This window comes from Teleopsis dalmanni, chromosome 1 (assembly GCF_002237135.1).
Source record: "Teleopsis dalmanni isolate 2A chromosome 1, ASM223713v2, whole genome shotgun sequence".
Taxonomy (NCBI): Eukaryota; Metazoa; Arthropoda; class Insecta; order Diptera; family Diopsidae; genus Teleopsis; species Teleopsis dalmanni.
In genome coordinates this window covers 93745378-93770572 of record NC_051846.1, presented here as the reverse complement: position 1 = coordinate 93770572, position 25195 = coordinate 93745378, and the positions used below count along the sequence as shown (strand labels likewise).

Below are 25195 nucleotides of genomic sequence, written 5' to 3'. Positions count from 1 at the left end.
TTTTGGGGGAGCCTACTACAAAACTGCTCCAAATTATCCCCTTCTGGCACTTCAGTGATACTGATAAATGTGTTGCCAGCTGAAAGTAGTCGAAGCAACTCATTATTTGAGGCCTTAAATTTTTCAATCTCTAAATTTTGTTTTGAAATAATTTTATCCCTATCACCTAAATCTATGGTAAACAAATTTTTTTCAATTTATTATTTAGTTCTTGATTCTCTTCCACCAATTTTCTTTACCTAGGAGACAACTCAGAAGACGAACTATTTCTTTCTGGCTCTATGTTACCTATTAAAATTGCCTCTTCTACCTTCCCTAGGCTTTCTACTATTATGTTGTTGGTTGTGGAGGAGATAAGGTATTTGAAATTGTGTCGTTTGCTACAATTGAATTGTGAAGATAATCTATTTTTTTCAATGAAACTTGTGTGTTATTCTTGTCACCATCCACTACTTTAAGTAATTTTTGCTAACATTAACTACTAAATTTTTGCAAAAAAGTGCCTATCACATGGATAAAATATCCGGTTTATGGAGTCAGTAACTCCTAACAGAGCCTTCCACTCGTTTCTATAATAAAAATCATAAAACGACCATTACTTAAAATTTGTTTGAAAACATGCAACATAGTTTGGAAAACTATTAAGAAACTTTTAATACATAAATTTTAGTTACGAAAAATACAGATCACATTAACTAAATCGCAGACTTTGTTCAAATAACAACAAAATCTGCAGCAATTTTATGAAGTGGAATGCAACTGGATATTCAAGGCCTCTTGTCTGGATGATTTGAGAAAAAAAAAACAAACGAAACAAAAATTGTAAATTGTACAATATATTTTTAAAACACACAATTTTCTACACATGTGTGTATTTGTTTAAATGTAATTTATATATATCTTTATATAATAACAACTTATCTATATCTATATATAATAACAACACTAAACCGAAGTATAATTAAAATTATTAATTTAGCCTCAGGATTTCTAATGTACTTTACATTTATGTTTTCATTTTTTTTACAACAATAAATTATTTTTAATTAATAAATTACCTTCGATAATCCTTTGGAAAAATGTATAGATGTTTGAAATTTAAACATCCAAGTATGCACTTCCGTTTCATCTGTAAATAAATTTTTATTAAATAATAATTCGTATATTTTTCTGAAATAATTACCTTTTTTAATGTTTTTGTAAATGAAAACAAATTCCGCCTTAATGTTTCACTAATGTCGTATTTGTGCCTTTAATTGCAACTCAAAAAACCTAAACAGACAACGAAATTTCTTAGAAAGTGCTCTTACTTTATCGTGGTGAGTAGGAACCGGGTGGGCAAAATTAACTAGACCGGGTGGAGAAAACATTCGCACGCCATTATGTAGCATTAATGCTTTTTGTTTTTGTACTGCGTGATAATTTCACTTTTTCCATTTTTACAAAATTTTGAATATTATTTGAATAATCCAGAAAAATTTATAGACAATATTTCGAGTAACTCTCAGTTTCTTTTCTTTATCTTCTTTGCTACATAACATTTTTTTCAAGTAAAATTTGTGTTGATGTGTAAATCAGCTGTTTAGGTTTGAATTTAAATTTTTGTATTTTGTATTTGCGCGGCACTGGTGAATGTAAAAAATTCTATAAGTTTAATTGTATTAACTGTTTTAAATAGATAGTGACATAAACATATAGACTCCTGTCATGACAGTTGGGTTTTACAAAACTGCTATTTTTATGCGACTACCATCTAAATGTGGAGGTAAGTTCTTTGGCAAAAGAATTGAGATTTATTAATTTCTCTTATGTTTACAGAATAGTATCGGCTGTCTGATTCCGCAAACCCCTGCACCCCTGCACACATCAGTACACCATATGAAGACAACAAGCGTCTTACTCGTGCATAAAAAATTTTAATAAAAAATTAGGGTCAGGTCGAATACAAATAGAAAATGCATTTGGTATATTAAAACTACGTTTTAGATAAATGTACATCTGTAAATTCAAGGGAGTTGAAAAAGTGCGTTATATTATAAAAGCATTTTGCGTTTTGCAGAATCTTGCAAATGAAAATGACAGAGTTCACATTCCTAGAAGAATATGAGGAAGATAATAGCTGTGTTTCAGCAAACATGATCCGCTCAATGATCTGAATCATCTTTGCTGAAACGATACGGATCACGTTTGAAATGATTGGCAACGCATGAAATATGACAGTTGGGTTTGTGTACAAAATTTTTTGATTTGTGTGAATAATTTTGGCGCTAAAAAAATAAGTGAGAAAATTTTGAATACAAAAAATCTAAAAAATGGAAAATAAATAAAATCTGTTGAAATGTCTGAAGTATTTACTTAAAAACTTAAATTTAATTCTATAGTTAATAAATGAAAATTGCATATGTTATTAGAATCATCGAGCGAAACTGACTCTTCCATTCCCTTTTTACTAGTTCAAGTGTATGGTATTAAGCTCAAGGGATGAAGTGTATCAGCATAGATATAGTGGAAGTTTTGTGGAAACGATCAATAATTTTTTCGTTAAAGATTATTTGATTGATATTTGCGCATAAAAAATACAATTGCTATATATTAATTATGTTTCATATTTTAATAGATTTGTTAATAAATTCCAAATCAGCAAATGCAAAATAACCGTGATGATCACATTTGGACGAGAGCAATGAAGTAATTTTATATATTTTTGTGGTATATGGCAAATATGAATACTTTTTGCAAATTTGGTATTTGTTTTGGCATACCAAGAGCTTCTGTGTGGAGAATAATTAAAAAAACTAGTGTTTAGCTTATATCAATTGGACACTAATTTAAAATACGCACTTGCTAATAATGCAAAAATGGAAGCTTCGAAAAAATTCCCGTTCGTAATTGGTTGCATAGACAGTACACATCTAAAAATAAATGCACCAAACCATAGTAAATAGGCTTATTTCAAATGAAAGCATGACTATGGCTTAATCTTGCAGGCAGTTTGCGATGAAAATGATTTTTTTATAAACGTATATGTTGGAGAGCCTGGTTTCTTATGTATTGTTCTGTTTTAATTAAATAAATGTATTCAACTTAATTTTTATATATTCATTTCAAATTAATTGATATTAATAAATTATCAAACAACACTTTTTCAATAATAATAAAACGTAAATTATTAAAGTAATAATTTTAATTATATTGATAATTAGAACGTTACTTTAAACAAAGAAATAAATAATAATGACATATTAATTAAATAAGTACATAAAATAAATAATAAATAAATAAAATCAATAGTAAATAAATATAAATGTAGATTTGTTTAAAATTTTACTGCACCGTGCATCGCATTGCCAACCTTATTTGCATTAAAATACGTTCCACTTTTATCTTTTACATACATTCCACATTGAACCAGAAAGTGAACCAGATCAATTACTGGTTCACCCCATTGTTTTTGTTTTGCATGTAAAATTGAGCGGATCATGTTTGCTGAAACACAGCTAATGATAACAATCAGATTCCTTTTAGGTCAAGTATCGTAAGAGATTCAATTTGTAATGAAACAAACAAAATAATTTGGATTATTGTGTTTATATGTATATTGTTTATTTTTCATTAATTTATTTCATTATTATAACAACAAAGAACTCAATTCTAAACAAATTCTTAAAATTACATTTTATAAATATATATGTAATTCTAGCATAAAGTAACTTTAAAATTACATTATATAAATAAGTATTTAACTCTAACTTAACATTTCATAAAGACTTTAATATTAAAACTACGTGTTTTAAATTAATTTATCCTAATAATAATAATACATAATATAAATTTATAAATAAATACATAAAATATATTATTTATTTCAATGTATAAAAAATAATCGTTACATTTTCTTATAAATCATATACAATGAATATTTTTTACTTTTTTACAATTTTTCCCAGCATCTCCAGTTTTCTATTTTCAATATTTGCCAGTCTTACGTTGTTTTTCTGCAATTTTCGTTCAACATTTTTATAAATTTGTTTCCGGTGTTCCCTATACCGGCTTTTCTCCTCAACTTATTTTCCTACCATTTTGATGTTCATGGATATTAGTTACAGCTACTATTTGGTGGAATTGTATGTTCATGTGCATTTTGGTTCTATATTTTCCTGCACTGGATCCTACACACTTTTTTTTTCCAACTTAATATTATTATGTACAATCTATTCTATGCATGAATAATAAGTACTACTTATGACAATAACAATATTTGACTACACACTGAACACTAATTAATCGTACAGTTCCTCTTCAGCAACAAACCGCTTCGACATCTCATCAACAATTTCATCATCTAATAAAAAATGCATTAAACAATTGCGATTTCAAATGTGTGAATACAATTTCTTATCATTTTGCCGTTGCAGAAAAGTTGCTAGTGAACATGAAACAATTTTTCTTCCCTCCATTTCGTCTGTAATAATAACATAAAATAAAATTTTTGTAATAAATTTATTTAACATACACTAACTCACTAACATTCTAACTCACTTTATTAAAATAAAACTTAAATTTACATAAATTAATTTTTAATAATATTCAAAAATATTTGCGCTTGTTACTTTAGTTTTCCAAAATGTGATTTGCTTCTTATTTTTCAACTTCTATTTCTGTTTTATTTTCAAAAAACAGCTGTTCTCAACAGATTACACAAAGTTGTTCCATGAAAATTTATGTAAAGGACGTCATTTGGCACTTTATTTGTGTTACGGTCTCACTTTGTACTTTATTTGTGCTTTACTCAAGTTGTGCTATAAGTAGTTGGTAGAACACACCTAATATAATTTATAGACTATAATTTAACAGAAATGTTAGATTTTTCTAAAGAAAATCTCATTGATTAGAGGTTAGGAATAGTGTTGTGTTAAATACGTGTGAGTGAAACATTGTGTTTATTTTCATTTGCACAGTGGTAAAATGGGTCCAAATAAATATTATAAAAGTTTTAAAGAAGATTGAGAGTATTTTTTAATAATATTGGTAGTATCATCAATTTGAAAATATTTTGTTCAATGCCTTTGTTTATATCAAACTTGTATGAAATCTTACAAAATTTTAACATAAATTTCAATACAGCTTTAGTGAGGTGAAGTTTCATATCTTATCTTATTTCTTGTTAGAAATAAATGTTGATATTACGTGTTTACATGCGATTTTATAAATCTTGTTAAAATGTAGTCAGTGTAGATGCTAATTAAAATATATGTAGTATGTAATCATGTTTTCAGAATAAATTTTTTGAAACTGCAACACTGCAGATATTATAAAATGGCGGAACATTTCAGTGAACAAACAAAAAAGTATAGATAGCTTCACTTACGCGCGTGCTATAAACATAAATTTTTCAGTAAATATTTAATAGCTAATGCTTTTTCTATCTTGATGTGTATGAATTTGGTTAATATGAAACAGGAGATAAACAGTAAAATTTATGAAATAGTATAAAAATATATCTGGGGGTGCTCTCTTCAAATGCATGCTGTTTTAGCTGGAAATAATATATAATTAAAAATTAATATTGCGGCAATGTGTGTAATTTATAGATATGTATTAAATAAAAGTCATGAATTAAATTTATTTAATATCTCCATATTTACATAGTACGGAGAACTTAATTTTGCGTGATTATAGTTTTCAAATGTAATAAATGTGTATTATATGGTACTATTTGTAGGAATCTACTTTAGTATCGGGATTCGTTTGTTTTTATGTAACTACTTTGTGATGGATCCTAACTCTAGTCCTTGGTCTTACGCGTACAACAGAATAGTTCCTTCTGCTTCAACTAGTAATTCAACAGAGGAGTTTCAGCACCCGCATTTAGCCTCCATAACTGCAGCAGGACAAAGTGCTCAATCACTACTCTTGCAAGCAGCACACACAAATATTGCTGCCAGCTTTAACGCTGCAACGGGTGGTGGAAGTTTTGTTTCACCTTCTCCAATAAGCAGTTATAATCCAGTGTTTCAGCAAATTTACCATCATGCAGCTGCTGCAACTGTTCAACCAAAACCCGCACATTATGCCTCTACAGCAGTTAATACTCCTCATAGACAATTACAAATAACCTCTTTGGACAAACAGCTCACCACTTTTCAAAACCAAACAGCTGCTGCTTCTTCAGTGTCGTCTACTGTTGTGAATAATGTTTCATCAAATTACTATGGCGATAATTCATCTTCAAGTGGTGCCTCTCCCTCGCCAACAACAGCAACACCCACAACTACCACATTAAGTTGGAATACACCCATGATTTCAAATACTTTTATTGCAATGCAACAGCATCAACATCAGCAGCAATTAAATCTTGCAACCGAAAAAGTGGTAAGTAAAGTTAATTGTACGTTTGTAAAAATTGTGTGTTACTGACAGACACATATTTATATCTCATATTTGTAATTCAAGTATCATTTTGTACTAAATTTTAACAATAAAAAATTACTGATATTTTCTGTTTACTACAATTTAATGAATATGTACCAACTATAATTATTCCTAAAATAGCTAGTAAAGCAAGAAAATCTTCAAACAAAAGCTGAAGTCAAAGATTATAATGATGTCATTTACTTGAGTAACCTTCATCAGCATAATAATGAGGAATCGACAAATACATCAATCGGTTCTAATCCGTCAAATCAGAGTGATATCAATACTTATTATACAATTGATGGTAAAAATTATAGGATTTTACGTAAACAACAGCAACAACATATACAATTAAACCAAAACAATAGCACTCCTATATATCCTATTTACGCAAGCCCTTCACTTAGTTCAGCTGGCGGTTCTCCAGCAGCAGTTTCTTCTCTTCAAGCTACAAATACACCATCACAAGTAATAGTTTATAAAACAAATATAAATAATAATGATACTAGAGCAGAATCGCCTCTAAGCCCAAATGCTGCAAGCGCTGGCTCGCCTGTACCGTCTACAGTTGCCTATTCATCTGTGATACAATACACACTTCAACAACAACAAATGCAAAGACAACAAAACTCCAGTTGTTGGGGAAAAATGGAAAATTCACCACATATTGATGATGTCAAAAATGTATTGCAGTTACAAGTAAAACAAGAGAACCGTCAATTAGGTTATTTGAATGACTCAAATGCAAGCGAAAACATAATATTTAATTTGCCTCCTGGTTTGGAAATTAAGCAAACTATGTATCACCCCAGCAGTACTATAGCAAGTGCTTCAGTTTTGCAGCATACTCAAAACCAGCATCATCAAATACCAAACCAACAGGACCATACACATCAAGCATATGGGAATAACGATGATCAAAAGATTCGTCCAGAAGACAAACAGCGACGAGAGCACGTGGTAACTAATATGCTTATGTCACCAACAAGTAGCAGTCATAATTCACAGGAGTCTTTACAACAATCTTCATCTTCTGCTACTTCAAGCATTTTACCGTCACAGATTCAAATAATGCCCAAGGTTTGTATTTTAGTTTTATTATTTTAGTTTTACAAATATTATTTTTACATAAATTAAGTTCGTTTTTTTTTCTTTTTCAAGCCGATTTTTATTTTTCCCACCTACTTTAATGTATATATACATATATGTTTGTATATATGCATATATGTACATCATCTTCCTCTTAAAAATTAAAAAATTTTTATGTGATCAAATTAATAAAAACTTAAGATATTTAGTTTTGTTGTTTATATGCAGTATTTTATGTTTCAAGTTTTGATTTACTATATTAAATTATATTATTGCTTGGAAATTATTTGAACCTGTGACGTTAATTTGCGATGTGAGGAAGATGAGCGTAAGATATATTCTAGTATAGCGTGAAGGAAATTTTCCCTTTAAAAATTTATATTAATAAATTATATTGTTAAAAAATTTTCAAGTATATTCCTATAATCAAAATTATTTGAATTTCAATGTTTCTTTTTTAGGTTGAGGAACAATCTAAAACACCTCTGACATCAAAATCAACCAAAACACCTCGTAAGAGACAACCAAAAAAAACCTTAGTTGCAAATGACTTTTGTTCAGTGCGTAGTTCACAATTGGAAAACCCACAACACCAGCAACAACCCAGCTACTATGATTTTAATAATAAATGGAATTCTCAACTAAAAATAGAAAATAATGTGACTTCAACGGTTACACAAGCAGCCACAATTAGTATACCAACATATGTAAATCCAAATTCTACGCAACTCCAACAAAACGTTACACAGCATCAACAGCATCAACATCCACCTCAACATCAAATACCACTACCCGCACATTTGCAATCTTCGCAGGCACATTCGCATGCACATTTATCTGATATATCTCCTTACTATTCCACATTTCCACAACAAATCGGAACTCAGTATACAACTTGTGTACAACAAACACATGCGACAGGTGCAATACAGCATAGTTTATACAATCTAAACCAACATGCACAAGCTGAGCAACAGCCGCAACAACAACAACAACAACAACAACAGCAGCAGCAGCAAAATCAGGAAGAAAAAAATCAAACACAACAAATCTCTTTAGTAGAAACTACGTCTTCAAATGATGCTAGTAATAAAGTGATTGTACCAAATATTGAAGAAGAACTAGGATTTCTTACTGATGTTATTCCATCAAAAAAAAATTTTGCAAATACTAACAAACTTCCGAGTAATGCCACTAATTTTGGATCCAAGAGTACAGAAAAAAATTTGGTGAACAATTTAATATCAACAACTTTTGCAGCTACCAATAATGGAAATAGCAGTCTTTCAACTGCAGGTAATAACAACTTCGTTGAGAAGAAATCAGTTTGTGTTGGTACTTTAATAGGTGAAAAGAAAACCCAGTTTATGGATAGTTATTTAAGATTTTTACAAGGAGAACGTGATGATTCACCACCACCAATTGTAAAAACTGGTCGAAAAATTGGTTATCAAAAAACGGGAGCTGCAAGTATAGGTTCTAAACGTAAAAATGTACCTAATGAAAATTTTATGCAAGGCATTGAAAGTCAAGAACAGACAATAATAGGACTGACTTCAGGTGATGACGGACATAAAATTAAAATACTCTCGCAAACACAAATATTACCGAAGAAACGTCCACAAGCACAAATTGCTGCAGCCGCTGCGGAGGCATTATCAAATATATCTTCAAATACTTCGGCGTCAGTAATACAACAAGCAACAGAGCAGATACAGCAGCAAGTACAACAATCGCTACAAGAGCAATCATTCCGACCTTATAGTCAACAGGATATACATCAACAATATCCCTCCCAAAAGCAAGACTGCGGACAACTGGGCCTTGGAGTAGTTAACACAGAAACTAATAGTAGTCAAGGTATGTTACACAAGCGCTGAAATTTTACTAATTTTACTTCCACTGCCACTAGTGTACACTTTATTATTATTAATTATTTGTGGCATTTTCACTAAACCAAGTGTGTATTTTTTGGTGTTTCGTCTTATTTAAATTTCTGAAGTAATTTCCTAGATCATAAAAAAAAAATCGTATGAGAGAAAGTTTGTTCTTAAATATTAGTGTTTAAAATAAGTGTTTAAAAGATCGTACCCTAAAAAGATCTACAAACAAAACACATCCTAAATCTTAAAAATAGTTTATCTAAATAGCTTAAATCATATACCAATTTTTATTAGATTAATTGCGTAATAAATGGAAATTTTGCAGAATATGTTTACAAGATGATAAGGTATTAATACTTAAAAAGAAAACAAAAAAGTCTATAGTAAAAATAGTAAAATATTTAAGGATTTCTATAGAACTGCACATTGAAAATTCGTAATTTCCGAACCCGATTCAACTCAAAAGCACAATATTAATTAAAGCATATTTAGTAGAATAATTGGTATATGACCTAAATCATTGTAGCGTTATATTTTTTTACTGAACTTTACTTTTTTCTTTAATTTAGAAAAAGGAATATCTTCCGATATTACACCATTTAAAATAAATAGAAGTCATGTGTCTGTCAAATAGAATATATTCAGAACCAGATGCAATGCTTAAAGAAATGCTATATTCTAAATTAGCTGACACCACTGACGTAACTTTCATTCATATACTTCAAAAAATGAGTTTGCTTAAAAAATGTGTACATAAAAATATACAATACTTTTCGTTTTAAACGAACGTTTTTTAATCGATTAAACCAAACTAAATTGAGAAATTTGCCCCTAATTAATTGCCAGTAATTATTTTTGTTTAATGCGAACTCGTTTAATGTGAAGTATCAGTTATAAGAAAAAATATTAACATTTACGTTTTTATTGTTCGGTTTATATTAATTCCAAATCGAGGATACACAAACCTTATAATATGACTATAGCAATATTATTTGCAAGTTTAAAATTTCTCTAAATGGGTTTTTATTTTGCACATATTGTCCACATATAAATGTAAGTATGAAATTATCAAACACTTACAGTAATCAGTAAACCCAAACTTCAAATTTACCATACGATGGTAAACCATTTCCTATGTTTTAAATGGTTTCATATCTGGTTCTTGGTATTCAAAATTAAATATCGACAATTAATTAAACAAATGAATATTTCAACGTCTACTGATGATGGATATTTGGCAATATCCAAAACAGCTGTACAGTCTGCTAAGAACTTCTACATATTCCATGCAATAAAAATTGCATATATAGTTACAAACAATAAGTAATTGCCTTTAAACGGACCATTTTTTAGTCCGTTGAATTTGGATCTAAGCGGAAGGTACTGTACTCGTATGCTGATTATTTGTTCAAACATAAAATTTTATGAAATCGCTATTTTATTATATGTGAAAAACAATATCCAAAGCAAAAAAACTATATGCATTCAATATCACCATTAAGGCTGTATGTTCAATAAAGAATTTGATTTTCATTATTATTATTTATATGATGATCTGTTATAATTGCTAGCAGCTATTTTTACAAACTTCTTTATAAAATTTTATTCTATGTATTCCCATGTATATTTCAAAGATAGCAAATATTTTTTAAGCTTGTAAATTTTTTCTTAATGCTTAATTTAATCGATTCTTGTCTTGTTTTATGCCAAAATAATATGCTCGTCACTGGTTGATATACTTACATAATGTACATCAAACCTTCAATTAAAAAAACACAATATGTAAAGAATAACGTAAATAATGAAATAGGATTGGAATACTTGTTAGTTAAATTATAATAGAACAAGCTTTTGGTTTTGATGCGATAGTAGCCATGAACTTTAGATAGGGTGTTGTTTTAAAAAAACAATGTCTAACTGTTAGAGTTAGCAAATGAAGACAATCACCGAAACTTTTCAAAAAAAATAATTTGAAGCATCATAATTTCTATATTCTTAAATATAGAATAACATATACAACAAATTAAAAACTATTTGCGTTAGAATTAAATCGTATTTCACTTTGACATAATCGAATTAGGTACTGATTTTAATAAGCTGAATTAAAATATCACGCGATCTGAAGCGTGAAAATAGTCAGAACTGGACAGTTTTGTTTTTAAAATATTGCGTATAAGTTGAATAGAGATTTGCTCTGTTAGGCTCGGTGATGGTGCTCGGCAAATGTGCCTATGTGCCAACACATAGTGTGAAGAATGCGACCAAATAGTCGAAATTGTAGTGTAGAATAAAAAAAAACTAATAATATAGAAAACTATTATTGGATATCTTTCCGGAATTCAGAATTTAATGCTAGTTTTCTTTTTCGAATTTTTACATTAACTTAACTTTTTAAAAATTCGTGTCTTTTTCAATGTTATTTTTGCATATTTTACTATGTTTTAAAGTAAACTTCATAAATCAATAAATAAGAAGATTGTTAAAATATGTTAAAATTTTACTTTATAACAAGTCTAGTGAGTACAATGTTGAAATTAAAATAAATTTCAGCTGAAATAGTGTGGACTTACTATTTTATATAACTTTTCACACTGAATGCATCAATTAAAATACGCGATTAAGTAAGGTAGTAGAAAAATGAAATGAAACTATATATATATATATAAAAAACATTAAAAACAAATCTTTTTTGTTCAACAAAAAAGAAATTTTCAAATGAATGGCTTCTTTGTAATAAATATTTAATGAAGTCGAAAGTAAACTTACTTAAAATCACCTTTCACATTAAAAACAAAGTAAAAATAAGGTTTAATATATCATTCAAAAAACCATATAAGAGAATAAAGAATTAAAGAATTGAGAGATTGTAATATCTAATCCGCCTGCATAATGACTAAAAGGAACTTGAAAAAATGTATGTCCGTGTAAAACATTTTAGCTCTGCTGCTCGATATGGATTTATCTATGGAAAATTGTAGTATAAATATTTTATTATAAATAGAAATAATAAAGTGTGAACAGATAATACCGACTTAAAAAAATTACTTAAATCAATTGTTTGTTGTTGGAAGGTGGTGCAAAAAATTAATATAACTTTCATATAATTACATACTATTCATAAGCTTAAGTTAGTGTAATGATTTAGACTAAACTTAATTAGTGTTGCAGGAGTAATTTACAATTAAATTGATTTAATTTTAAGCAGTTTTCTACAAAAACAAAGCATCGGTCCCCAACCCCTTTATACTAGGGCTGCTATATATATGAAAATGCGAATATTTATCATTAAAAATTGTTTTATTGTTTTTCAAAGTATTTTCCAGCCTGATTTATACAGTTTTATATGCGTTCAAACCAATTGTTGAAGCATGAAAATCGTTGACCACGCATTTTTTTCTTGATGTGCAGGAATCAAAAGAAGTCATTGGGCGCCAAGTCAGGGCTGTATGGCGGATGACCCATCAATTCGACGTTTTGACCGGTCAGAAAGGCCCTGGTTTGAGCCGATGTGTGAGTGCTCGCGTTGTCATGGTGAACAATCATTCGTCTTCTCTTGTTCGTTTTTCGAAGACTTCAGGCAAATAAATTGTGATGAACCACTCAAAAGTGACCGTCCTTCGTTGCTCTGGCGGAATAGTCGCCACATGACCAGTTTTGCCGAAGAAACAGGCGACCATTTGCTTCGAAGTGCTTCTTCCACGGTCAAGAGTCGTTGGATTTGTCTCGTCTTTGAAGACTCACACGGTCGATTGTTGTTTTGTACGCATAGATCCATGATTCGTCATCTGTGACGATCTTATAAACGTCTTTTGAAGCACCGCAAACGTATTTTTTCAACATTTCTTTGCACCAATCGACACGAGCCGTTTTTTGAGCGATTGTCAAATTGAGCGGGATCCAAGGAGAACAAACCTTTTTTATGGCCAGGTGTTCATGCAATATCGAATGTATGCTGGTGGGAGAAATGCCCAAGGATACCTCTATCTCACGGTATGTCACATGACGATCTTGCATTATCAGTTACCGCACGGCATCAATGTTCTCTGGCACAACGACCGTTTTTGGACGACCTTCACGGAATTCGTCGTTGATCGAGCGTCGGCCACGATTGAATTCATTTAACCACTTTTTCACAATGCTATAGGATGGTGCTTCATCGCCATACAAAGATTTAAGTTCATCAATGCACTCTTGTCGTGATAATCCACGTCGAAAGTTGTGAAAAATGATCGCACGAAAATGTTCACGTGTTAATTCCATTTTATGGCCGAGATGAATTTTTCAAGTCTCTGTAGATAAAACAATTCACAATTAAATGACAACACGTTCTGAGTGATGTTATGCTAAAAAATGTCAACCTTTCCAATAGAAATGACAGATTGCACCTGGCAACACTTAGTGTAGCCTAGGCCAGAAATACATATATCACCCCTCGTATTCATACGTACTCTTTCATATTCAACATATGTTCAGTGACGTATATAATTATTGGCACAGCAAGAGTGTGAACTCTAATTCGGTTTTTATTAATACAATTTTTAATTAATTAACATTTTTTCAGATAAATTGCTTAAATTGCAATTAATTTAATTTAATTTCATTATATTCTCTTTAATTTAATTTCTTAAAATTGAAAAATCAAAACAAGAACTAAATTTTGCAAAATAAAATTATTAGCACACTTAGGTTATAATGAACTATTTTTATATAAATTCATCGATCTGACAACCTTTTCTTGGAAAAGACCTGTAATTTCTACATTATAAATGGATATCAGTCAGAGAATTTTTTCCTAGTGGTAATCAAATGATCTAAGAAAATATCCCAGCAAAACTTTTAATGCATATTCTAAAATGAGCTCAAGGTAAAGCCTCGAAAGATCCAAAAGGCACAACATCTTACACCAAAGTAACCAAAAGTAAGACTCGAAAGAGCAAAGTAGTTGTTATGCTTGCACAATCGTGGTGAATTTCCAAACATGGAAATTTTCTGATGAGAAAAATTACCCTACTGAGCAGTTATAAATTCTTAAAATAATCATGTTTACTTAACTGAACGCACTGCCGAAAATTTGAGACTATGAATGACTGACTACCTAAAGTAATATTCCATCTCAAGTAATGGTGTAGGCATAGGGTCTTCAATGGTATACGCTCTCCAATTGTTGTAATCGAGCCTGGTGTCAAAGTCAATGCGCCTTATGTATAGGGAAAATGTTTTGGAAGTTACTTTAGAGCCGTTCGTTTTCCAATAATATCCCTATATATGCCAATACTTTTTTGTGCAGAATTCGCTAATTCACTTTTTGGATTATCTTTGCTATTGTTGACTTTGACTGACCACCACCATGATATTTTGCAATGCTGTCAATATCACGGTAATGGACTATGGTACGACACACTAGTAATTTTTTTATGTTCAGTCGCTGTAGAGGTCTAACAATAGCTACTTGAGGTTTCCTCTCAATTGTAGAGCAATTACAATATCGCGTTTAAATCCCAACATTTGTACAGCGCACTGTCATAAACGGTTTTACAGTACAACGACTAAGCAAACTAAATAATTATATTTGTAAGCTGCTTATAACTTTGTAATTGATATTAATTAGGTGCCTCAAATTTGGTAATATTTTTTTTCTATATTTGCTAAGATATTTGACCTAAGATGTTTCATAACTATTCGTTTAGATAGAGAAGGTAGTGTTGTTGTTTTACGTATATATTAGCTACTTTAAGCAAGCGACTTGTTTTTTTTGTCACATTTTGGAGCTGGCGAATAATTGAATTCAAGCTTTGTTGATGTTATGGCTATAGGTCTATTTTTATCTGTTTGGAATTTATTTCAGAGTATAACATATGCGCAATCTATCTGTTATACGCATTGTAATAAATCGTAATCAAATTGTAATAAATGTTTTTTTTTTGAGTTAAATTAAATTTATTGATATAAATGAATTTTAGCACGTAAACTGGGCTTTTTTGAATAATCTTGTAATAATTAAAAACAACATCAGTGGTACTTTATTTAATAATATATCTAAAATTTCTTCTAGTATTGGCGTACATAACAGCAAATTAAACTTTGGCCTACTAATTAATATTAGAAAAAATGCATTCTTGCAAAATAATACGTTAATGTAGGTAAAGACACTAGAAACTCACTTACAAATGAATAACGCAACATAACAATAAAAATTAAATCAAGTATAAACATTTTTATTTGGTATAATAATAATAAATGAATAAATATTTTATTTTATTTTAATAGAATATTTCAATGTAATAAATTAATAAAATAAAAAACAGATGTTGGTCACAACAATCACGTCGCCGTTAAACACATGTTTAACTTATCGTCAATGTTGACATGAAAAGGTAATTCTGTATGTCTGCAAGCAAGTACTGGTTTCACGACTTGTGTTGGGTTAAGTTTATTACGTTTTAACTACTTATAATAAATTATTCATAGTAGTAGCTTAGATTCTGGGAGGTCTCACGATATGTTTCTATTGATTCAGATGTCAGGATTCTGCTGCGGAGTTTATACAGTTGAACAATACAATTGTACCGTGAACATACAATTCGAAACGTTCGAAAAATTTTTTAAAAAAAATCAGAAAGAGTGGGATATCCATATATCAACCATTCTATTAGCATAACGATGTGTACATCGTCGGTTCATTTGAGCCATACCCGGAAGAGCAGTTTTCGACACCGATGGGAAACTACCAGCCAACTTAAAATTGAGGATAACTTCCGAAGTACGAAAGCTGGTGGCTACGCTGAGAATAAATGCGACCAATTAGATGAAATTAATTGGTTCATTAGAAGGCAACTCTAAGTAACAGTGAAGAGCTGGATACGGATAAAATCAAGATTTATAAGTAAAATCAGAAGACTACCACGAGGTGGAACCTTCAAATGCAGTTTGTAACAATATGTTACAATCATATTACAAGTGTTAAAAAGAACATTCAGTTAAATGTAATGACATCCAAAAAAATTTAAATTAAAATAGTAATAAATTTAGTGCATTTCGTTTCGTAAAATCAGAGCAAATGTATTATAATTATTATAAACATACGCATATTTCAAAAATTTGTCCAAAATCGCACCGAAAATTGTTTGCGGAATTCATTTAAGTAATAAATACGTAACAAAATTAAGGGAACGTATTTGAAAAAACTGGAATAATAACTAGAAAAGTACTATTAATTGATTTCTTATACAATGCCTTAGTCGATTTGGGCAGTACCGTGTCGATGATTGCATGCAACATCGGTTTTGCTAGCGGTGAATATTCGTATACAGAAAACGCGAAAAATTTGAAAATAAATGTCGATGGACAAATTTTTAACTGCGAAATATTATTGACTTGTTATTCAAAGGTCAGGTTATAATTGAAAAAGGAGATTGTCAGGGATTTGTACCAACTAGCGAAAGAGTTAATTGTAAAGCGAATTATTTGAAATAATTGAATTACAGAACATCAACGGTATAATAACACCTTTATAGCAATCGTTCGACATACCAGATGTACCGGTATGAAATGAGCGTTTTTTGGTGAAAATAAAACACTAATTATTAATACGAAAGTAAAAAACATTTTATTGAAAGTATTGGCCATTGCTTTCTACACATTTTGACCACCTTTCTGGCAATTTGTGGATACCACCCCAAAAAATTGTTCGTCTTTTAAAGCAAACCAACCAGACACCCAATTTTCGACCTCCTCGTAGGAATCAAAGTGCTGCTCAGCCAATGCGTGTCCCATCGATGAAAACAAATGGTGGTCGGAAGGAGCCAAGTCTGGTGAATACGGCGGGTGGGGTAGCAGCTCCCAGCCAAGTGTTTTGATTGCATCCTGAACCCGTTTTGCTTTGTGTGCAGGTGCATTTTCATGGAGCAGAATTACCTTGCCGTGTCTTCTGGCCCATTCTGGTCGTTTATCGATTTTTTCCGTTTAGGATTCTTAAAATAAATCCATTTTTCATCGCCAGTAACAATCCGATGCAAAACCGATTTTCGTTCGTGTCTTTGAAGCAAAATTTCACAAGTGTTTTTTCGGTTTTCCATCTGTCTTTCATTCAATTCATGTGGCACCCATTTTCCACACTTTTGGATCTTTCCCATAGCTTTGAAACGGTCAGAAATTGTTTGTTGTGCAACATTTAACATTTCTGCCATTTGCTTTTGACCCAAAGTGTCATCTCCATCCAATATCGTTTGCAATTCGGCGTCTTCAAATTTTTTTTGGCGGTCTTCCACGTTCTTCATTTCTCACATCAAAATCATTATTTTTGAACCGTTGAAACCATCTTTTGCATGTTGCTTTTGATAGAGCACTTTTCTTTAAATGAAAACAAAAAATTAATGTTTTCCGCAAATCATCACTTTCTGGTACAAAATTCGACATTTTTAACACGATGAAAAAATATGATGTCTGTTCAATGACTTGATGTATACTAAATATATTTCATAAATGTCATAGCAAACAAACAAAAAGAAATAAAGGCTCGTTCACAACAAATGTTCCTTGTCGGAACATTTGTATCTTTATCTTTGTTTCCTGCTGTCAAATATCCCTGATAAGCCTATGCAAACTTTTAACAAGCTGTTCTCCGCACTTTATAAGTTCTGTTCTGATGTCATCAGCTCCAACGACATTTTCTAACATCTTAAGGAGCATCCTTTTATTTTTTTCTAAATAAATTTTGTGCCTTGTTTCGCAGCCTTCTATATCGCATATTATTTGCTCTTGTGTTTGTATGGAACATCTTTTTCCTAGCCTCGTTTTTTGTAATTGTTTGCAATTTCACACTCATTGTCCCACCATTTATTTCTCTCAGTTCGGCTATTAGAGGATAAGACGTTATTCGCAGATGATTTGATCGCATTTTTAATTTTTGCCCACTGTCCATCATTTGTGTTGGGCTCATCTATCAGGTTTGCAACTATTTCTTGGGCAAATCTGTTATTCATTTTATCATGTATTGTGTATGTTTTTATAGTCCAAAAAACGTATTACTAATGATCAAATTACTAAGCTTTGCTAGTTCTTGAACCCGCGATCCATTAAAATTTTTAAATCATTTTTTGGAAGCTGGTTGTAGAGCGTATTTAGCGGATTATAATATTCGTCCTTATAATCTTTTTTTTCTTTGGTAGGTGCATGCACGCAAATAATTTTTATATTAAAAAATTTTGATTTGAATCATATGACACATAGACGTTCGCTAACAGCCCTAAAGTCAATAACAGAATGTTTGATTGTATAACAGGTTGTAAGCCTTACGCTTAACCCCCTGTCAGGAGGATCAGTCCTTTTTTTATCCTTAGGGAAATGTTGTTAACAATGGTAAATTACCAGTAATCTACTATTGGGAATGTGAGCGCTGCCGCTGTTCCCTACAAAGGTATTCTCTGCCACCATCTCGCTAAACAACGCCCTAGTATAATGTAGCTGACTTTGCAAACCTTAACTTCAGAATATGTCGAAGTAGCTCTGACAAAGCTTCCAATCTCATTTGCTGTGATAAGAGAGCTAATACCTTTCAGTGCCCGGTTCATCACCAGATATGAAGTCGTTCACCTTTGTTGCTTTGCCCAGGGTGCGCCACGCGGGAGCTGAGATTTGCAATTGAAATTGTGAGGTTCTTTAAAACGCAATAACTTCTATTGGTACCCCAATGGGAGCGCAGTGTTTACATTTATATAAATATTCCTAATAAATTTATATATCTGTGACGAGATACCTTTCAGAAATTTTTATTACTAATGTTTTATTTACGATTTACATATTCCGCATTTAAAATAAATTCTTTTAAACTACCTTAATATATTATAACAAAAATCAAATTCAATTATGAACAACAATAATAAAACTAGTAGCCTTTAAAGCTAAATTGTTTGTTGTTTATTTCATGTTCACTGTATATCAGCTAATCTGCAGCTAAATCAAATTTCTGTTAATCAAATTAAGATTTTTTCGTTCCCATTAGCATAAGTTGATTTATGCATGTGAAAGAGCCTTTATGTGTCAAAAAGTTCTTCGAAAGTTTTTGAAAAACTTTTGTTTGTTTACATTTCAATTGTTAGCAGACAATATTTAGTTTTAGTAATTCATCATGAACTACGCAGAAAATGCAAACAATTTGATGTGCAATGCGTGTGAAATTGAAAACGTATTAAAAATTGAAAAACTGCTAGACTTTTGTTATTTTGAGAAGTGAATATCATTAAATAAAATGTGAAATTTGAGGATTGCCAAAAAAAATCCACCCAAATTTGTTTAAAATAAACAGATTGAAAGCGCAATTTGTTTGTAGAAACAGTTTGCAGATACGTTGTACTGCCTTGATTCATTGGCTGAATTTTGAAGCATTAAAGCATTGAATCATTAATATGAACTTATTTAAAAAACAAACATTTTAAGAAATTTTTATCTCTTGTTTGTATAATTTTTTTATTTCTGTTTATTAACATTTTGTTTCTTGATTTAAAATTGCGATTATTTCTTATCAACCAAGGGAGTGTTGGAAAAATATCAATAAAATGGTTAGGGAGAGCTTTAAGTATGATGCTGAAGTCTTATCAACCAGGGGAGTGTTGGAAAAATATCAATGAAATGCTTATTGGGGAGGTCTTGAAGTATGATACTGAAGTTTTTCAACCAAGGGAGTGTTGGAAAAATATCAATAAAATGCTTATTAGTGGGGTTTTGAACTATGATGCTGAAATCTTATCAACCCATGGAATGTTGAAAAAATATGGATGAAATGTTGATTAGAGAGTTGAAATTAGTTATCTTGGGTGTTAGGACGACAAGGAAAGCTATTTTTGCAATGTTGAATTCCACATTTTTGATGTAATTTACCTTATTTCATTTATTAGTTAATCAACTTCATTAGCGACCTAAATCAAATAAACTCTTTCTCTTTTATGTATGTAAGTAATAAGAACATACTATAAAACTCATTATTTTTATAAATAAATTTTCAGTCTATTGATTAAATTCCAACCGTTTAATGACTACAATGTTCGGAACATTTTACTTTTTATTTGGTACATAAACTTTATCACAAGGATCTAGGTGGCATCAAAATTTAATATTATCGAAATTTACAAGCGAAAAATTTTAGTTAAAGTTTAGTAACACCAAAATAAGAGAATAATAAAATTTTAACGAACTGCTGAAACAGAAAACTTTATCCGCTGAAATTAACCGGCTTTGTTTTGGAGGTAATAAATGAAGAGAAAATATAAAAAAAGGTAATTATATTCAAAACATTCGTTACAATTCAATGAAACGTATTTAGCGATTTTCGAAGTTAAAGAATTGGCGACGTAGTGACTTGTAATGGCATTGCTGGTCTCAACAAACTTTTGTCATATCATCAAACAAATAAAAATTATATTCTTTTATATGTTTTAATTGACTTCTCAATAATATTGTTATACTTACAGTGTTCTTTTATCCGACTCTTTTCTTCTTCATTTTAGCTCGGATTTAGATAGATAGAAGCAAGATTGCGCATTCCAAGTGTCAAAAAAATTACTCTTTCTGCACATATCGTCAATAGCCACCTAAATTTGTTTTGTAAATTATAAATACAATATGCGAATTTAAAATAATGCAGTGATATACTTATGAGAAATACATTTTTATTAATTAATGTTTAATAAACAATACTTAATTTCTAATAAATCAACAGTTATTTTTTATGTTATTTTAAGATGTATAACATTTTTTTTATTATTTCTACGTATGACATTTGGGAAAAGTATATATGTATGTATTAATATTTACAAAATTATTACAAATAAATTATAAATTATGTTATTGCAATATTAGTAAAGATTATTTATATTGCATTATGTTAGCAAAATTAAAAGCATTAACTTTTAAATTTTATTACATTATACTACACGTACATGTATTTATATTAACAGAACTATAAAAAATAAGAAATTATTAACTTATTTTTTTATATATTTGTTTATATATATGTTTGTATTTTCATTAATATTTTTATGTAGTATATCAAAATATATTCTAGCTTTTAAGGTATGCCAACCATCGGATAAATATTTTTCTTCGTGAGCGGATTAGCTTGTTGTTTCACTGTTCTATTTTTCTGAGTCCAATAAACTTATTTAAATCATACATATCAGCTTTATGTGCTATTCGCACTTTGTTTGTGTCACGTTTAAATTAATAAAATTACTTTATTTAAAATTAAATTCTTATACATTAACTTTAACACGAATTAATAATAATTACGCTTTAAGGACTAGTTGTCTGTTACACTCTTTATTAAATTACTGTCTTATTAAATTTATTTGGTGCTTATATATGAATTTACATGCTACCATGATATGTAAATATTTCTTTCTTGACTTACTGTTATTATAAATATAGAGTTTATTTTTTGTTTTTACATGAACTGTCAAATGATCAAATGAACACTTGTCAAATGATTAAATGAGCAGAATTTATGACTATCACATGATGTGGGGTGTAATGAAAACATTTAAAGTTCAACTGGGTGTCATATTTAAAATATTATAATTAAAATACTATAATTGGATAATATTGTGCGTTCAACTCAAAATAACGGTACAGGAAATAAATAAACGCGGTATATATTACTTACTTAATTACTTAATTGGCCAGTACAGACGTGAGTCGAGTCGTTCTTTAGTGTCGTCCAATTAGTTGCTTGCTGTCGCATATATATATATAAAATAACAAAAAAAATTAATATATATATATATATATATATATATAACAACAAAAATAAAATTAAAAGCCCAAGACTAATTTCTAATTATTTTACTTCACTATAACTTCTGTGGTGTATTTGATTTTAAATAAATAAATATCTTAAAATATAATTCTAGTTTCTTTCAAAAATAAAAAAAAAATAGAAAAATTCTCTAACTTGAAGTCTCCATAAGTCGATCCGTATTTAGATCATATTTAGATATAAAACTAATTCTTAAAACATAAATGTAGGCATAATCTAATTATAGATAAAATTATATTATTTGCATACAAATTGTACACACATACATTGCTTACAATGTTGCATAATTTTATTCAGTGCACAAAACCAACAAAGAAATAGTGCGTACTCATTCCCTTAAAACAAAACCAAAAAGAAGAAATCTATACACATTCGCTTATAGCAAAACACAAGCAACTAACGCATAAGCGAGAACGTTACATATATTCCAAACGCATAATAGTCAAAAATATAAAATCGACTATTAGCAAGCAATCAAAATGAAACCAGTTTGCGTTTTTTGCTTATGCTAATGCATATTCTTATTTGATTTTCTTATGCAATGCATTAGCAATCATGCAAGCAATTCAATTAGCAACAGAAATTCAAACCCTTCATAGATCTTCCGAATAATTTTTCTCTTAAATACCCCTAACACCTTTTTATCACTGTTATTAATTGTCCAAACTTCTGAGAGAGGACTTTTTTTCTTAATTGCCTACTAAGGCCGTGTGCGAGTTCAAGTAAATTAAGGTAAAGTAAATTAAAATTTCCTAGGGATTTTTTGCACTGCATTTATGTAAACATTTATTTATTTATTGCACTTATTTATTATTTTTGAATAATAAATAATAAATCAAATATATTTATTTATTTATTAAACATCATTCAAAATGTTCACAATGGTAACACTTAATTTTTATCTAATTTACCCTATTCGAAATTCTAGTAAATACTAAAATTTGCTGCCGTACCGATATAATTTACAATTTTCCTCGATTTACCATCAATTCACTCGAACTCACACACGGCCTAAGCTCGAAGTAACATCTGTTGGCCAGCATGACTCTACGCTGGTTCCCAAACAAACAAAGTCTTACACAACTTCGAACTTACCACAAGACCCATTTGCTTCGCTTGTTTTTTACGTTGAAAAACGCCGCACTGACGGCGCGAGTGTTCAGGCCAATGATATCAATATCATCGGCATATGTAAGCAGTATTACACTTTTGTGGAATATTGTGCCAGTGCGGTTTAAAACGTCTGCTCGAATTATCGTTTCCAACATTAGGTTAAAATAGTCACATGACAAAACGTCACAAAAAGTCACGTGGCAAAAGAAAAGCATAATGTACCCCATACATAAGAAAGGTGATGTAGGATTAGCGTGCAACTACCGCAGAGTATCGTTTACAAATTGTATTGCAAAAGTTATGATGGTAGTGTAGTAGTAACAGACAAGCTAACAAATTGGACCGAAAGTAATAGTATAATAAACGAATTTCAGGCTGGATTCTGGAAGAATTATTCTACAGTGGATAATATTTACAACTTGTCATCAATAGTACAGATAAATTTTAAAAACAATAAGAAAACGTATGCCTTTTTTGTAGATTTTAAAGCAGCATTCAATAAGGTCTCTCGAAAGGCGTTAATTTGTAAGCTTCACGCAGCTGGAATGGGAGAGACCTATCTAATGAATTTCCAGCTGTGAGCGGAGTGAAACAAGGTTGTATATTATCACCACACTTGTTTGTTCTTTATCTCAATGATTTACATGATTTTTTGGAAGGAGGCATACAGATAGAAGAACTAAACATTCGAATTTTAATGTATGCCGACAACTTTGTCATACTGGCTGACGATATAACGACGCTGCAAAAAATGATTTATAAGTTGGAAGCATACTGCCACAGTTGGAATTTAGAAGTCAATCTAAGTAAATCCGCAATTATGGTCTTTCGAAAAGGAGGTAGATTGGCAAATAAAGAAAAATGGTATCTCGATGGAGAAAAAATAAGAGTAGTGAATAAATACTTAAATCTTAACCTTTTTTGGGTGCGGGCTCTAAATGAGCTGGAAAATAAATGGCGCTATAAATTGGAATCAACAAATAGCATCGCGGAGACTTTCGAAGGCAAGTAATGAACTGCTGTTGACATTTCTGAAAACTGATTTGAGAGACAAATATATAAGAAAATCTCAACAAACTAACCGAATTTATAAAGACTTAACATCATCACTAGGAAAGGAATATATAGGTGACATAACAAATATCACCTGGATACTCAAAGCAAGAAGTAGCACGATACAGCTAAACGGAAACAGATTTGATGTATATAGATCTGCGCTCTGTAATATGTATAATTTAGATGAGACTGAACATATTGTACATTTTCTTGGCCGTTGTCCTATTCTACAAGAGTTTTGATTAGCTTACTTTAGTAAAGCTATTCTATCTTATGAAAACATGATAAATATTTTAAACGGTTTTGAGGTAGAATGGGCAAAAGTAGCAGAATATGTAAAAAATTGTATAGCATATCGGTCTTATTTAATATCAGAATATAATAATTAATATATATTTTATAGCTCATCTATTATTTATAACATGTATATACTAGTTTATTCTTATACTCACTATTATACAACTTTTTATAATACTACTATTATACTATAAGTCGACGGACTTATAGTTTATAAGTCCGTATAGGATAGGATTACACTATATTAATTTAAGATTCACTAATCATACTGAAAAAATTAAATTTAAAATGAAAATAAATATACATACATACATACAAGTCACTCTCTCTGAAACCTTATTTGGTATCAAAGGGCTCGGAAAGGTTCTTTTCGATTCTAACGGAGCTGGTAGTGTTGGTCAACGCATAGACATAGCGACATAGAGAGTGCTTTAAATCGTTGTATCAGAAGCGAATTTGAAATCGACAAATGAATAGTGTGTGTTTATTTGTTTTCCTTGATTCTTCTCCAGAATTTGACACACTGTGAATATCT

General features: G+C 30.2%; 1 protein-coding gene across 5 annotated transcripts in view; it reads left to right on the top strand.

Annotated features, from left to right (window-relative positions):
- Positions 1–4903: 4903 nt before the first annotated feature.
- The window catches only part of LOC119672921 (probable serine/threonine-protein kinase yakA), a 72040-nt gene continuing 51748 nt past the window's right edge, over positions 4904–25195 (top strand). Inside the window, exons 1-4 of one of the 5 annotated variants that reach the window (XM_038084091.1) lie at positions 4904–4922; positions 5723–6372; positions 6553–7494; positions 7965–9363. In XM_038084091.1, coding sequence (XP_037940019.1) covers positions 5773–6372; positions 6553–7494; positions 7965–9363 — 2941 coding nt within the window. In that variant the 5' untranslated portion in view covers positions 4904–4922; positions 5723–5772. Of the gene's footprint in view, positions 4923–5283; positions 5577–5617; positions 6373–6552; positions 7495–7964; positions 9364–25195 lie in introns of those variants that run through there. The other 4 variants (XM_038084090.1, XM_038084089.1, XM_038084088.1 and 1 more) reach the window with 4 other exon arrangements.